The sequence below is a fragment of the Pelodiscus sinensis genome, chromosome 4 (genome assembly GCF_049634645.1).
Source record: "Pelodiscus sinensis isolate JC-2024 chromosome 4, ASM4963464v1, whole genome shotgun sequence".
NCBI classification, from domain to species: Eukaryota; Metazoa; Chordata; order Testudines; family Trionychidae; genus Pelodiscus; species Pelodiscus sinensis.
This window is the reverse complement of record NC_134714.1, coordinates 33,719,743-33,734,290: the sequence shown is the minus strand read 5'-3', so window position 1 is coordinate 33,734,290 and position 14,548 is coordinate 33,719,743. Positions and strand designations below refer to the sequence as shown.

The window sequence follows — 14,548 nt, the reverse complement described above, 5'->3', positions numbered from 1 at the left end:
TCTTTATGGGAACTAATGAAGAACTTTTCTGGATGCACCCTCTCCACCCAGCTCCTGCTTTTAGAGACCTCTATCCTGTCCCCCCTCCGTCTCCTCTTTTCTAAGCTGAAAAGTCCCAGTCTCTTTAGCCTCTCTTCATATGGGACCTGTTCCCAACCCCTGATCATTTTAGTTGCCCTCCCCTCTCCCAGCCTCTCTCTTCCCCTCTCCCACCTCCTTTTCCCAGTCTCCCCCAGTTTTGTTCAATAAAGACAGATTCCATTTTGGAAGACACGTTATCTTTATTTTGTACATCAAGAAGAGGGGCTAGGGAAGGGTAAGTGGAAGGAGGTGAGGGAGGAATGGGGCACGAGCCCCCGATGGGGAGGACTGGGCTGGCTCTGTGGGCTTTTGGGGTGGAACCTCTCTTGCAGCCCCCCAATTGCCCCCTCTCCCCAGATGGCAGCCTGCAGCAAGTGCAGCCGGTCTGATGGCCGAGTGCTGTGATGTGCTCAGTGTGGGTAGTCCGGGCACTCCAAGCCAGGACTACTTTGCAAGCGGGGCACCCCTGAGAACTGTCTGTCCGGGGTGGGGGTCGGGACCCTTTAAGCACAGCCCTCGGCTAGCCTGAGACAGCATCTCCACGCTCTAAGTCCTCCTCTGATGCCCTGCTGGCACTGCTTCCGGCCATCCTTAAGCCTGGTTCAGGGTCCACTTAATGTGGACATGCTAGTTCGAATTAGCAAAACGCTAATTCGAACTAGTTTTTTAGTCTAGATCCGTTAGTTCGAATTAGCTTAGTTCTAATTAACTAATTTGAACTAAGTTAGTTCGAATTAACGTTGTAGTGTAGACGTACCCTTAGAACCCTTTCCAACCTAATATTTCCTCCACAACTGCTGAACTATCTTTCAAGGTTCAGCAGCTGAAGAAGCTTCTTGCTACTCAGAGAAAGAGCTGCTCTCTTGTTAGCAATCATAACACATTGTAGTAGAGATTGAACCCCTCTAGTCCAACCTCCGTGGTTCAGCGTGATTTTAGTTAGTCAGATATCCACTTACCATGGTTGTGGCAAAGTTTCCTGTGGTCCCTTAAAGTTTGTTTACAGCCACCAGTCCTGGCTCCATGTTCTGTGCTGTTACTTAGCTCTCATTTATCCCAAATGACTTCTAAGAGCCCATGAAGAAGTAGAAGTATTGGTAATGCTGTTAGACAATATTGACCTCTCATTGTTTGGCAAATTCTCTGTTTTGGCATTGATCAGGTCCCAAGAGTGTCGGATTAGAGAGGATTCAACCTGTAGGTATTCCTCACTGCTACAATCCTCAAATACCCAATACTGTGGTACATTGCCCCTTGGGTAATAGGCTTCTCTTATAATTGCAGAAATGAAGTGTCCAGCAGAAATATTTGGAACCACAGTTGTCCTAATATGGGGTCATCTATTTCCCCCATCTCATTTAGATGTGGAAGCTTTTGTTTGTTTATTTATTTGTTTGTATATTTTTCTTTTTAAAAAAGTCTCTGGAGGAGCAAAGACATTGTACAGGCAGTCCCCGAGTTACGTGGATCCGACTTACGTCGGATCTGCAGTTACGAACGGGGCACTTCCTCTCCCTGGTCTCCAGCAGACCAGGGAGAGGAAGCAAAGCGGCGGAACGCGCGGCCAGCTGACAGCCCAGACGCGTCTGGGCTGTCAGCTGGCCGCGCGTTCCGCCGCTCTGCTCTGCTCTGCTCCGCTCTGCTCTGCTCCGCTCTGCTCCCCCTCCCCCTCCCTCTACCCCTGGTCTGCAGACCAGGGGGAGGGGGAGCAGAGCGGAGCACGCGGCCAGCTGACAGCCCAGACGCGTCTGGGTTGTCAGCTGGCCGCGCGTTCCGCCGCTCTGCTGTGCTCTGCTCTGCTCCCCCTCCCCCTGGTCTGCAGACCTGGGGGACGGGGAGCAAAGCAGAGCAAAGCCACGGAGCCCGAGGGCAGCAGGATAGCCACGGCGCGTCTGGGCTGTCCCGCTGCCCCCGTGCTCCGCAGCTTTGCTCCGGACGCCTGTGGTACAGCAGCTGGGGCGCTGCCGGTTGGTCCCGTAGCACCGCTCTGGGCGCCACTGGACAAACCCAGCAGCACCCCAGCTGCTCTGCCCCAGGTGTCCCCAAGTCAGCAGCTGCTGAAAATGACCAGTGGCTGACTACAGGAAGCCCCTGCCCCGGGCTTCCTGGAATCAGCCGCTGATCAGTTTCAGCAGCAGCTGACTTGGGGATGCCTGGGGTTCTTAAGTTGAATCTGTATGTAAGTCAGAACTGGCGTCCAGATTCAGCCACTGTTGAAACTGATCAGTTTCAGCAGCGGCTGAATCTGGACGCCAGTTCCGACTTACATACAGATTCAACTTAAGAACAAACCTACAGTCCCTATCTTGTACGTAACCCGGGGACTGCCTGTACTCTCATACCTTTGTGTCTGTCAGGAAAACTAACAAAGGCTGTTTAAATTAAAGCCTCACCTGTTTCTCCCTCAAATCATATCTGAAGAAATTGTAATCATAAGGAGGGAAGGTCCTCTGGACTTCTGAAAAACATTAGGTCTTTCCCCTACTATGGCCCTGTTAATGGAGCTGGAAGACCTCTCACCAGTATATTCTTCTTGGTTATTTCTCTGTCCCTTTCAGGATCAAAGATTAAGAAAGTCCAATAGGCTGTCAACCCCAGTAAGAGGAAATAAATGGGTCCAGGATAGGATATTGGCAATTCATTTACATAAGTTCATCCCCTCCCCTCTTCTGATTCAAGCTGCATACATTTTTGTATGTGGGCACCAGCCTAACATAGTAAAGCCAATGCTATCTTCTGCGTAGGCTACCAGACTAAAAATAGATACTTTGGAATTGAGACCATAGTGGTATATGCACTTTAAGTATATTTTTATAATTCTGTTTCTTCTATTAGGTCTCTTTCTTGAAAAAATTAAATGGGAATAATTACAGTCCACATACTCATTTTATCCTATCATAAAGAAAACATTAAATTAATCAATTTGTAATCTTAAAGTGAGAAAACTTAACATTTTTTCAGTTTAAACAATTGTTATTTAAAGGTGTATATATGCTTGGTCCACAAATATTAGCATTCTGTTCAGACTGGAAAATCTTTGTGAAGAGGTAATATTGAATCTAAGTTTAAAAGGAGACATTGAATATGTCACGATGATGATGTCAACATGAAGGTACTTTCAATAAATATTTCATCAGCTAATGGATCTTGAACATACGTGCAAGATGGACAGAAGGCAATAAAATACCTTGTTCAGTCTCCAAGAAGAGAAGTTTGTGGATGAATTTGGAGCAGGAATACAAATCTACACTATTGATCGGGAAAAAAAGGTTTAAAGTGTATGGATTTTTTTCCTCTGCTTTCAAAGCATGACTTACTTCCTTACTTCCGTCATATTAGGCCTATTTTCCACTAGCAGTAGTGCTCATAATTTATTTGTTAGTCAGTTTAGTTCTCATGATTGACAGCCAGAGAAACTGATGTCCTCTAACAACAGGACAAATATCACTTTGCCACCTGTAACAAATCTAACTTAAAGGTGATTTTTTTTCATGTTTTATCATTAGATGACCTCTCAACTGAGTCATTTGTATTGGTAGTGTCTTTATGTGAAGAAAGTAGAATGATTCTAACAGTTCACTTTGCATAGACCACTGAAAGGCTGTCTCATACAGCTCAGGTCAAAAGAGAATCTGTGTATTTGACTAGTGACCTAGAGGTGGAAGTGCCTTTTTTGAGAAATGCAATGGTGATCATTGCACATCTGCCTTTGAATCTATTAATGGCAATCAGCCTCTCTAGGACCGTAAATAGTATACGCTTGTTGGTACATTATTATACAAAACCAAACTTCTCTTTGTTAAATGTCTTAAATGGGTATATGTGGGCAGGTCCTGATGCTTTGGTAGGTAAGGATTTCTCCTGGATTCTTAATCCCCTTTTCTTCTAAGTTTAAGACACTTAAACAAAAACTTCATTAAAATGACGTGACAAACATTTTAATCAATCTGATTGTGTTCTTTATGCAAATGAGTGTTTACTGCAACTAAGTGTGCAGGTTCAGAAATTGTACATGGAGATGGATAGCTAGGTTGCTTCCTGCATACTCATATTTCAGGTATACACTTTCACTTGCAGTAATAGCTTCCATAGAATCATAGGACTGGAAGGGATCTCAACAAGTCCTCTATTTCAGTGCCTTCACTGAGGCAACATTAAATATTGTCTAGACTACTCCTGGCCAGTGTGTGACTAACCTGTTCTTTAAAGCCTACAGTGACTGAGATTTTACATACCCCACCTTCCCTGAGAAAAATTGTTCAGTGATTAATTAAATACTCTTAGTTAAGCAGTTTTTTCCTAATATCTAATCTTTAAGACCATTACTCCTTGTCCTATTCTCAGTGGTCAAGAAGAACAGTTTATCACCCTTCTCTTTTACACGACCTTTTACGTACAGAACACAGTTACGTCCCCTGTGGCAGTTTGTCCGACCAGGGCCCTTCCCCTAGGTCCGGGTGGGCTCTGTGTCCTCTGCCCGTCTCAGTGTCCCACCCAAATACCCATAAGTCAGTGGTTTCACCGTATTGCAAAGGTTTCTCGGCCCGGCCAGGTACCGCAAGTCGGTTTGGGGCTTGGTTTGTTCGCCGCTCCTAGGAGTGAAAGGGGGACGTAGACCCTCCCTCTTCACCGGGTCCCAGCCCAGGGACCTAAAGAGCAAGGACCAGTTTGCCCTTACTCGGCTGACGGGGCATTTTCCCGAAACTTGTCAGCCCACGGGCACCAATACTGCCCTGCCTTGGGCTGCTTCCTGTCCCCCCCTTTGTCCTTGTCCCCCGTGTTCCGCCCAGGGGACCCACCACCTCTGTTGAGCGTCCAAGTTCTTCCACTGAGGGGCAGTCCTTAGGCGGCCTGTGGCCGTTTCCTTCGTCTCCGGGAGGTGGGGCCGCTTCCTGCTCTCCCTGGCATCTCCTTACCCTGTAGTTGCCTCCCCTCTTGGCAGCTGTCAGGGCTCTTTTGAATGTGGCCATCACAGCGCCCTGCCCCACCGATGTTCCAGTGTCTGCCTGCGTCCTGCCCTCCAGACCATCCCTCGCCCCCTTGCACCAGGGCTGCAAACAGGCAGTCTGGCTTCAGCTGCTGCCGCACCTTCCTCCTCCCCGCGCCATTTGGCCCCCCCTGCCGGGACCGTGGCCGGAGATGCACTGGCCTCAGTTCAGGCTTCTGTGAGCCCGTCACACACCTCCCCCCTTAGGTGCTCAGGTCCCGCCTCTTTCTCCCGTTTGTTTACTCTCAAAAAGAAGTCTGCATTTTGGTGTCTATTCCTTAGGTGGTGGACTATTTCAAAGCAATATGGCTGCAATGCCAGGTACCACCACATAATGCGTGGGTTCGTCTCTTTCATAGACTGTAACCACACCAAAGGGGCATGATCAAGTGGAATTTATTGTCCCACAGATAATACCGTAGCAATTCAACCGCCCACTTTACTGCTAGTGCCTCTTTCTCAATAGTAGCATAGTTCTGCTCCCGGGGCAGGAGCTTGCGGCTGGCGTACAATATGGGGTATTCCTCCCCTTGCTACTCTTGGGCCAGGACTGACTCTAGTCTGACTTCCGGGGCATCTGTATACAAAGAGAAAGGTTTTTCAAAATCTGGTTAGATTAGTACTGGGGCCCTTGTCAGCTGTTCCTTCAGGGACTTGAAGGCTTGCTCAGCCTGGGGGGTCTACCGTACCTTTGAAGGTTTTGTGTTTCTTGTCAATTCTATCAAGGGTGTAGCTCTGGTTGCAAGCCCTGGGACGAACCTCCTATAATACCTGGCTAGTCCCAAAAATTGCCTTACTTGTCTCTCTGTCTTAGGGGCCAGGTAGTTTCCTAGGGCCTGAACTTTGCCCACAAGGGGCTTGAGTCTTCTTCCACCTACCATGTATCCCAGGTAAGAAATTTTTTTCTTGGCGACATGACATTTGTTTGGATTCGCAGTCAACCCCGCCCTCCCCAGAGCGGCTAGCACGGCTTCTAAGTGCTGGAGATAGTCATCCCAGGTAGTACTGTATATAATGAAGTTGTGATATAGGCGGCTGCGTACCCTCTGTATAGTGCTAATAGTTCATCCATCATGCTGGAATGTTGCAGCCACCCCGTGGAGGCCGAATGGCATCGTTATAAACTGGAAGAGTCCAAATGGGGTAGAAAAAGCGGTTTTCTCTTTGGCTTCTGGCTCCAGGGGAATCTGCAAATACCCCTTCGTCAAATTGAGAGTTGATATATATCGGGCATGTCCCAACCGTTACAGTAGTTCGTCCACTTGGGGCATCGGGTAGGCATCGAAGCGGGAAATGGTGTTGACACGTTGGAAGTCGATACAAAATCAGACTGTACCGACTGGTTTCGGGACCAATACAGTGGGGCTCCGCCATTCACTGTGGGACTCCTCGATGATACCCCACTGTCTCATCAGGTGGGCCTCTTCTCAAACCATATTCCAGACTTTGCGGGGTAGGGTTTGGAGGGGTTCTCGCACTTTCTTTCCTGCTTCTGTAACTATCCTGTGACATCCCAAAGATGTACGGCCCAGTATCACGGTGAGGACTCATTCGTACCGCTGTAGGAGGTCTTTGAGTTGCTGATATCAGATCTTCTCCCCAGGTGGCTTCATCTCTCGCCAGGCAGTCTCCGCCCCAGGGGCCCAGTTCGTCTTCCAAACGGGGAGGGGAGGCTATCATTATTTCTTCAGTAAATTAACATGAAAAATCTGGGTGTCCTTCCTCCACCCCGAACGATGTACTTTGTAATCCACCTCCCCCACTTTCTGAATTATTTCATAAGGTCCCTGCCATTGTGCTAAAACCTTGGATTCTCAGGACAGCAGTAGTAGGAGTAGTATGTGGTCGTTGCCCCTCTCGGCAGCGGTCGAGACTCTTTTGAATGTGGCCACTATCGGTCAATGCGTCTCGGCACCTCCTCATGCTGCCACTGCGCCTTCCTCCTCCCTGCGCCATTCGGTGCCCCCACCAGGACCGTGGCCAGAGACGCACTGGCCTCAGTGCAGGCTTCCGTGAGCCTATCACATCCCCCTTCAGTCTTCTCTTATCCAGGAGAAACACACCTAGTTTTTCAGTATTTTCTCACAGATCATGTTTTCTAGACTTTTGTTGATATTTTTTGTTGCTCTTCTCTAGACTTTCTCCCATTTGTCTACATCTTTCCTTAAGTGTTGTATCCAGAACTGGACACAATACGTCATTGAAGGCCTTTTCAGTGCTGAGTAGAAAGGAAGAATTACACGTGTCTTGCTTACAACACTCCTAATACAATTGGATCTCCCTGGTCTGGCAACCTTGGGATCTGACTGGTCCTGAACAAGGTCATTGCTAGCCCCCTGCAGCCAGCCTTGGGGCTCTCAAAGGAGGCAGCCAGCCTCCAGATGCTGCTCCCCCCCCCCCTTGCCATTGGCCCCAGTTTTCAGGTTTCCTTCCCAGCTGCCGACCTTGCAGTCGGCCCAGCCACCAAGCTCCACTCTCAGCTACCAGCTCAGCTCTGCTCCCAGCCCAGCTTTGCTCCTGGCTCTGGACAGGCTCCCGGATACTGGCCCAGCCCCTCCCCCGGATGCCAGCCGCTGGACCAGCTCCGCTCCCAGCTGGCCCCTGACTGCCAGCCTTTCTGCCACTGGACTCCTAGCCAGTCCCCACTAGCAGCTGCTAGGGCTCTCTGGTCTGGAAACATCCATGATCTGGCACCAAAGAGGATCAGTTGTACATTCCAGAATTATGTTTTCTTTTTCTGCAACAGCATTACATATGTAGTTTGTGATCCACATGCAAACATTTTTTTAAACAGCATTTTAAAATATTTGCATTGTTTTCAAAGTCTGAAGTGAATCATCTTTTTCAGTTCAGAAGAAGCTTAGGCTAATGAATCTTACTAGACACATCCACAGTATAATTGTTAGTGTTAGAAAACTAATAATATGACATTCATATTTGTCATAGAAAAAAAACTCGAGTTAAAATGTGCTGCTTTAAAGATTTGCAATTTTTTAAAGGGAGAAAGCAGCATTGACATTAAAGCCAAAAGCATGATGAAGTTTAAGATCCTCATTTTATTTTATGTTAAGGATTGTAGCTTAAAGTTGTAAAACTTTGAGCTGTCAACTCTCCAGTGTGCAAACAGATGATAAATCTCAGTCATTACGTACATGTATAACCATGTGACCTTAACCTTGCCCTTTCTAATATTTCCCCTTCTCTCCTTCATTGGTGAAAATCACTTTAAATTACAAACGAGTAGTTCTGTGGCACCTTAAAGACTAATACATTTGTTTGGGCATAAGCTTTCATGTGCCAGACTGTTTTTCTGAAACAGATTAACACAAATACACTTTTGAAACTTGTCAGTTTAAACTATAAACTTCATGGCATGGCCATGTCTTCCTATATGTTTTAGAATATAAGACTAGCCAGGGCTCGACAAATAATGCAATCTACTCGCCCGTGGTGAGTAGATTGCAACCCAGAAGAGCCGCTGTCATCGGACAGCGCGGCTAGCGAGCCCTGAGAATAGCCATGCTCAACCATATGGTCCATCTAATACTGTCTCCTGTCTCCAAACAGTGGCCAGCAACAGTTATTACTGAGTAAGGTGCAGGAAAACATATAGAAGGCAGAGTATTCCTTAACTGTCTACAAGGAAAGGTTTCTTTCTAATTTTCAGTACCTAGAGGTTGATTTATGTCCTAAAGCAGGAAGATTTATAATATCTTTCAAAACTTGTTTTAAATAAAGATTTGCTATTGTAACTATAAATATTCTTATCTATATACATGTCCAATCTTATTTAATCCTGTTAAGTTTTTGGCAGGCAGTATCACAGGCAATATCACAATCTTACAGGCAAATCATATAAGAAAATTTTTATTTTTCAGTTTTAGCTTTGCTCCTTCTCACTTTCATTGAACGATTCCTTGTTTTGTGTTATGAGAGGAGATAAATAGTAACTTATCTATCTATTCAGTACCATTAATTTGTATATCTCTTATCTTGTTTACTCTTAATTACCTTTCTGTGGAAATGCAAGAGATAGACAGTAGGCTGTATCTGGTCTGCCAAGTCACTGGATCCAAACAGTGAGCAGTTGGAGCCGCTTTAAAGGCTTGCTGCTCTATGCTCTGGACTCTGGGGTGGAAGGAGGGAGGCTTCACGTGCTGTCCCTGCCCCCCAGCAAAATCTCTCAGCTCCTATTGGCCAGTTTCCGACCAATAGGAGCTGGGAAATTTTGCTAGGGGCAGGGGCAACATGTGAAGCCTTCCTCTCTCCCTCCCCCCTGCCCATTACAGAATCACATGGAACAGCCGGTGACTGCAACTCAAGTTCCTGCAGGGCTGCTGGCTGGGAGCTGCCTAGATAAGCACTTCCCAGCCAGAATATACCTCTGGAACCCCCCTATCTGCCCCAGCCCACCACCCAAACCCTCTCTACCTCTTTTCCCCCTCCTCCCAGGTCAACTCTCTCCCAGATTCTGCACCCCCTCATACACTCCTCCTCCAGGCCAGAATCCTTTCCTGAACCCATGCCCCCTCCCTGACTCTGAATCCCATTCCTCTACCCCAGATCGCAAGCCCTCCTTCACTCAAATTCCCTCTTAGATTCCATACCCACTCCTGCACTCAAATCCCTTACCTCAAGCTCTCTTCTGCCCCCAACCATAGAATCATAGGGCTGGAAGATACGTCAGGAGGTCATCAAGTCCTGCCCCCTGCCCAAAGCAGGACCAATCCCAATTAAATCAACCCAGACAGGGCTTTGTCAAGCCAAGACTTAAAAACCTTTAGGGATGGAGATTACACCACCTCCCTAAGTAACCCATTCCAGTACTTCACCACGCTCCTAGGCTATGTCTAGACTGCAGGCTTCTTTCGAAAGATGCTCTTTCGAAAGCATCTTTCGAAAGAGCATCTTTCAAAAGATCGCGTCTAGACTGCACACAGATCTTTCGAAAGAAAAATCCGCTTTTTCGAAAGAGAGCACCCAGCGAGTCTGGATGCTCTCTTTCGAAGACGGCCTCTTTACATTGAAGAACGCCTTCCTTCGAAAGAGGAACTTTCGAAGGAAGGCATTCTTCCTCGTGAAACGAGGTTTACCGCCATCGAAAGAAAAGCCGCATTCTTTCGAAATAATTTCGAAAGAACGCGGCTTGAGTCTGGACGCAGGGGAAGTTTTTTCGGGAAAAGGCTACTTTTCCCGAAAAAACCCCTGAGTCTGGACACGGCCCTAGTGAAATAGTTTTTCCTACTATCAAACCTAGACCTCCCGCACTGTAACTTGAGACCATAGCTCCTCGTTTTGTCATCTGTCACTACTGAGAACAGCCTCTCTCCATCCTCTTTGAACCTCCCTTAAGGAAGTTGAAGGCTGCTATCAAATCACCCCTCACTCTTCTCTTCTGCAGACTAAATAAACCCAAATCCCTCAGCCTCTCCTCACAGGTCATGTGACCAGCCCCCTAATCATTTTGGTTGCTCTCCACTGGACCCTCTCTAATGTGTCCACATCCTTTCTCTAGTGGCAGGCCCAGAACAGGACGCAATACTCCAGATGTGGCCTCTCCAGAGCCGAATAAAGGAGAATAATCACTTCTCTAGATCTGCTGGCAGTGCTCCTCCTGATGCAACCTAATATTCCATTCACCTTCTTGGCTACAAGGGCACACTGTTGACCCATATCCAGCTTCTCATCCACTGTAATCCCCAGGTCCTTTTCTGCCAAACTGCTGCTTAGTCATTCAGTCCCCAGCCTGTAACAATGCTTGAGATTGTTCTGTCCCAAATGCAGGATGCTACACTTGTCTTCTGGAACCTCATCAGATTTCTTTTGGCCCAAACCTCTAATCTATCTAGATCACTCTGGACCCTATCCCTGCCCTCCAACATATCTACCTCTCTCCCTATCTTAGTGTCATCCTCAATCTTTTTTTGAAATAATGTGCAGCTGCCATTATTCTAATGAAGCATGGGAAATTCAAATCCTGGCTTCATTTGCAATTTTGATCTAATTTACATCCCTCTTTCAAAAGAGGAATGTAGTTTAGACATGCCCTCAGTCTCACTACATGGCCAGTCCATATCCTTTTGTGACTGTACATAACTTGGATGATATTATTGACACAGTTTCTTGCATTCAAATCATCAATAGTAACATGCTGCAGCCTTCTTACACCAACCATGCATCTTTCCATTGCTCTTTGGATGGTTTGCAGCTTTAATTCTTCTGTAAGCACCGTGTTCCAGTTTTGCAGCCATACAGCACTACTGGAAGGATACTGGTGTTAAGGAGATGGGCTTTCGCCATGGTGGAAAGTTTGGGCTCAACAAAAACACTGTGCAGACTCTGAAAGGCAATCCAACCTGACCTCCTCCTCCTGCTCAACTCCGGGACCAATTCGTTGTCCAACTGCAACACTTGTCCAAGATATACATATTGATCCACCAGCTCGACAGACTGTCCATCCAGCTGCATGACGTACTCTGAATGATATGTGTTTTTCATCCACTTGATTTTTCCAGTGTGGATGGTCAGGCCAATCTCCTTTGCATTCTTTCCAATTTCAATGAGGAGACTTTGCAGTGTTTCAGGTTTCAACGCAATTAGAACAATGTCATCTGCAAAAAGGAGCATCTGAAGAACCTCGCCATCAATCATAAATTCATCTTTAACATCAGTCTTCCACAGGGTGTCTTCTAAGATGCTGGCAAACAACTTCAGTGAACAAACATCCCCCTGCTTTACACCTCGCTTAACTTTAATGATCAAGGGATCATCAAAAAGCGTGATTTCTGTAGTTGTGTCCATCAAGGAATGTTATATGTTTCTCACATACACAGGAGAGATGCCCTGAGAAAGGAGAGCATTTAAAGTTGCATTTTGTTCCTCTGAATCAAAGGCTTTTTTGAAGTCAAACAACAACAAGCATAATGGGATCTTGTCTCTCTACACCTTTCGGCCATCTAACTCATAAGTCCGTTTAATGTTTCTGTAAATTATGTGTAACTGTGTTGGCTATTTTAGAGTAGTAATTGGTGGTTACTATATTTTGAGAATTCAAAATGTTTATTTTTTTCACACATGATAATGTCTTAAAATGTTCTTTTAATAGGCATTGTTCGAATATATTTTTCATCATGAAAATGACGTTAAGAATGTAAGTAATTCATATAAATACATTGTATTTGTACTAAGTCTTATTCTGTCATGTCTGTCAGGTTTCAGATGAACTAAGGCTTCTAGTATTACTTCAGTTCTTAGGATAGAAAAATTGCATGTTTAAGAAAATTCTTGTTACAAGCATGAAAAAGTCATAAGCACTAAAATTTTAAATGCGTTTATTTTCAAAAGTAAAAATAGCATAGGAACATCATAGAAGTAAGATGGAGGATACCTATGAGCAGGACCCCTCTACAGAATTTGGTGCAGCACTGTCCCTTGCCATAAAATTGCACTCCACAATCTCAACTTTCATCAATGATAAAAATGAAGTTTCTATCCCTACATTAGATTGTAAAGATAACCTACCTCCATGTGAGCCAAGTGCAAACCCATACCTGTCTGATTCAACAGAAAGTATGAAAAAATTTCCCTGACAGGGCCAAGGCTGTTTGAATTTTATTGCTACAGAAAGTCATTCCACATACCTCTTTCCCCGCCCCAAAGATACCACTGAATTCAGCTTTTGTTGTTGTTGTTTGTTTGTTTGTTTGTTTTGGCAGGGGAGCTGTAGGATTCACCATTTTACTGCAGCCAAATGCAACATATTGTCTTTTCTAGGGTTGCCAGATGGTTTCAACAAAAATACTGGACACACTTCACATTACATCACAATCTGCATTACATCTTATTTAGAAAATACCGGACATTTGTATTTTCTCAATTTGTTTCCTGAACAGAAAGCTCAAGTACTGGACTGTCAGGTTCAAAACTGGATACCTGGCAACCCTAGTCTTGTCTCCCGTACCTGCTGGGGCCTGCTTGCAGCTGTTTTTTAATCTGCATTTTTCTCCATAAAGAGGAATTAATTGGTTAGTGTGTGCTCCCCTGGTTGTATAGAACCATCCAAGTGTTGGGGTGAGTGAACCAGAGCTAGAGTTTGTTTTGCACTCATGGTGTGGCAGGAGCTAGAAGCATGCTGTGGGTATGTAGGTGGCCTGGAAAATACAGAGCATTTGGGGCCTTGGGAAACAAGAAACTCCACAAGCTTCTCCCTATCCCCTCCTCTGGCATACCCAGGGTAGGGAAAGAAGATTCTGAATGGTAGTGCCCAAACATGATTGAAATTGCTAAAGCCCATAGAGCTAGTCCAAACAATCACTGACAAACTGTACTTCAGTTAGTATTCTTAACCATAGTATCATAGTTGGTTGCTGTGGGAGGGATCCCTCATGGAAATATATGAATGCTTGATACATCAGCATTACTGCATTAATTAACACTGCTGCAGACTTACGCTCCACTGTGGTGAAAAGTACCCTGGCTCCGACTGTTATATCATACAGTTCATTCTCCTATGTGTAAAATTTGTTCCATACAGTGTATTCAGGCTTGTTTTAAATATAATCAGTGGTGACACTTCTAACCTTTTCCTTGTGTAGAATATCTCAGAAACTATAGATTTGCTTGTTAGACTGAATACTGGGATAAACTTTGTACAGTACTTTACCCGGTGTTAAATTCAATCCATTATTACTAATAAAGCATTATCCCATATACTGTCCCAAACAATTCTCTCCCTCTCTTAGTCTGCACTTGATTTCTGGATTGTATAGATTTACCTGCACTACTTCAAGCAGAGCTGGCACACTAAAAATAATAGTATAGCTAAGGTAGCACAATTGGCAGCTATAATAGCACAATGGGCAGCTCAGGCAAGCTGCCTCTACTATATACCTGCCTGGAGTCCCTAAGTATGTACTTAGGCAACTAGCCCAAGCAGCACTCTCCATGTGACCCCAACTACACTTCTATTTTTAGTGCACTAGCTCAAGCTAGTGTAGATATACCCACCCAAGAAGTGTTGATGCAGACTGCGAGTGAGGGAGAATAGTTTGGGATAGTTTATGGAATAATAATGTAATTAGTAATAACGGATTGAATTTAAAATCAGGTAAAGTACTGGCAGAGCTACCTTGAGCAAATCTGTGTGTGCTGTGAATCACACTTTTATATCCAAGTGTAGGCATAACCACAGTTTTATAATGTATTGAACAGTCTCAGTTAAATGTGTATATCTTTTGTTTAATTATTCAAAAGTTACATGCAAGCCTGTCTTACAAGCTCACATAGGTGAAGTGTGTTTTATTGGATGAGTAACATACAGCTTATCGCCACACACAAAGTATTTCTGGCACATTCATCATGATGGTATTTGGTAAAACATTTTTTACCCCAAGCACAAGACACTCAGATCAATTTTATTTGGCTCACTAAGCACTTACTGGTTTTCTGCACCACCTAAAGATGTGTTGAGCAGGGACTGCA

General features: G+C 45.2%; 1 protein-coding gene across 3 annotated transcripts in view; it reads left to right on the top strand.

The window, feature by feature from the left end:
• The window catches only part of TTC8 (tetratricopeptide repeat domain 8), an 81,888-nt gene that overhangs the window by 31,431 nt on the left and 35,909 nt on the right, over nt 1-14,548 (top strand). For 2 of the 3 annotated variants that reach the window (XM_006122334.4, XM_006122333.4), the window contains one exon: nt 12,174-12,218. The exons of the other annotated variant lie outside the window; for it this stretch is intronic. In XM_006122334.4, the coding sequence (XP_006122396.2) occupies nt 12,174-12,218 (45 nt within the window). The remainder of the gene's footprint in view (nt 1-12,173; nt 12,219-14,548) is intronic. 3 annotated transcript variants of the gene reach the window in all.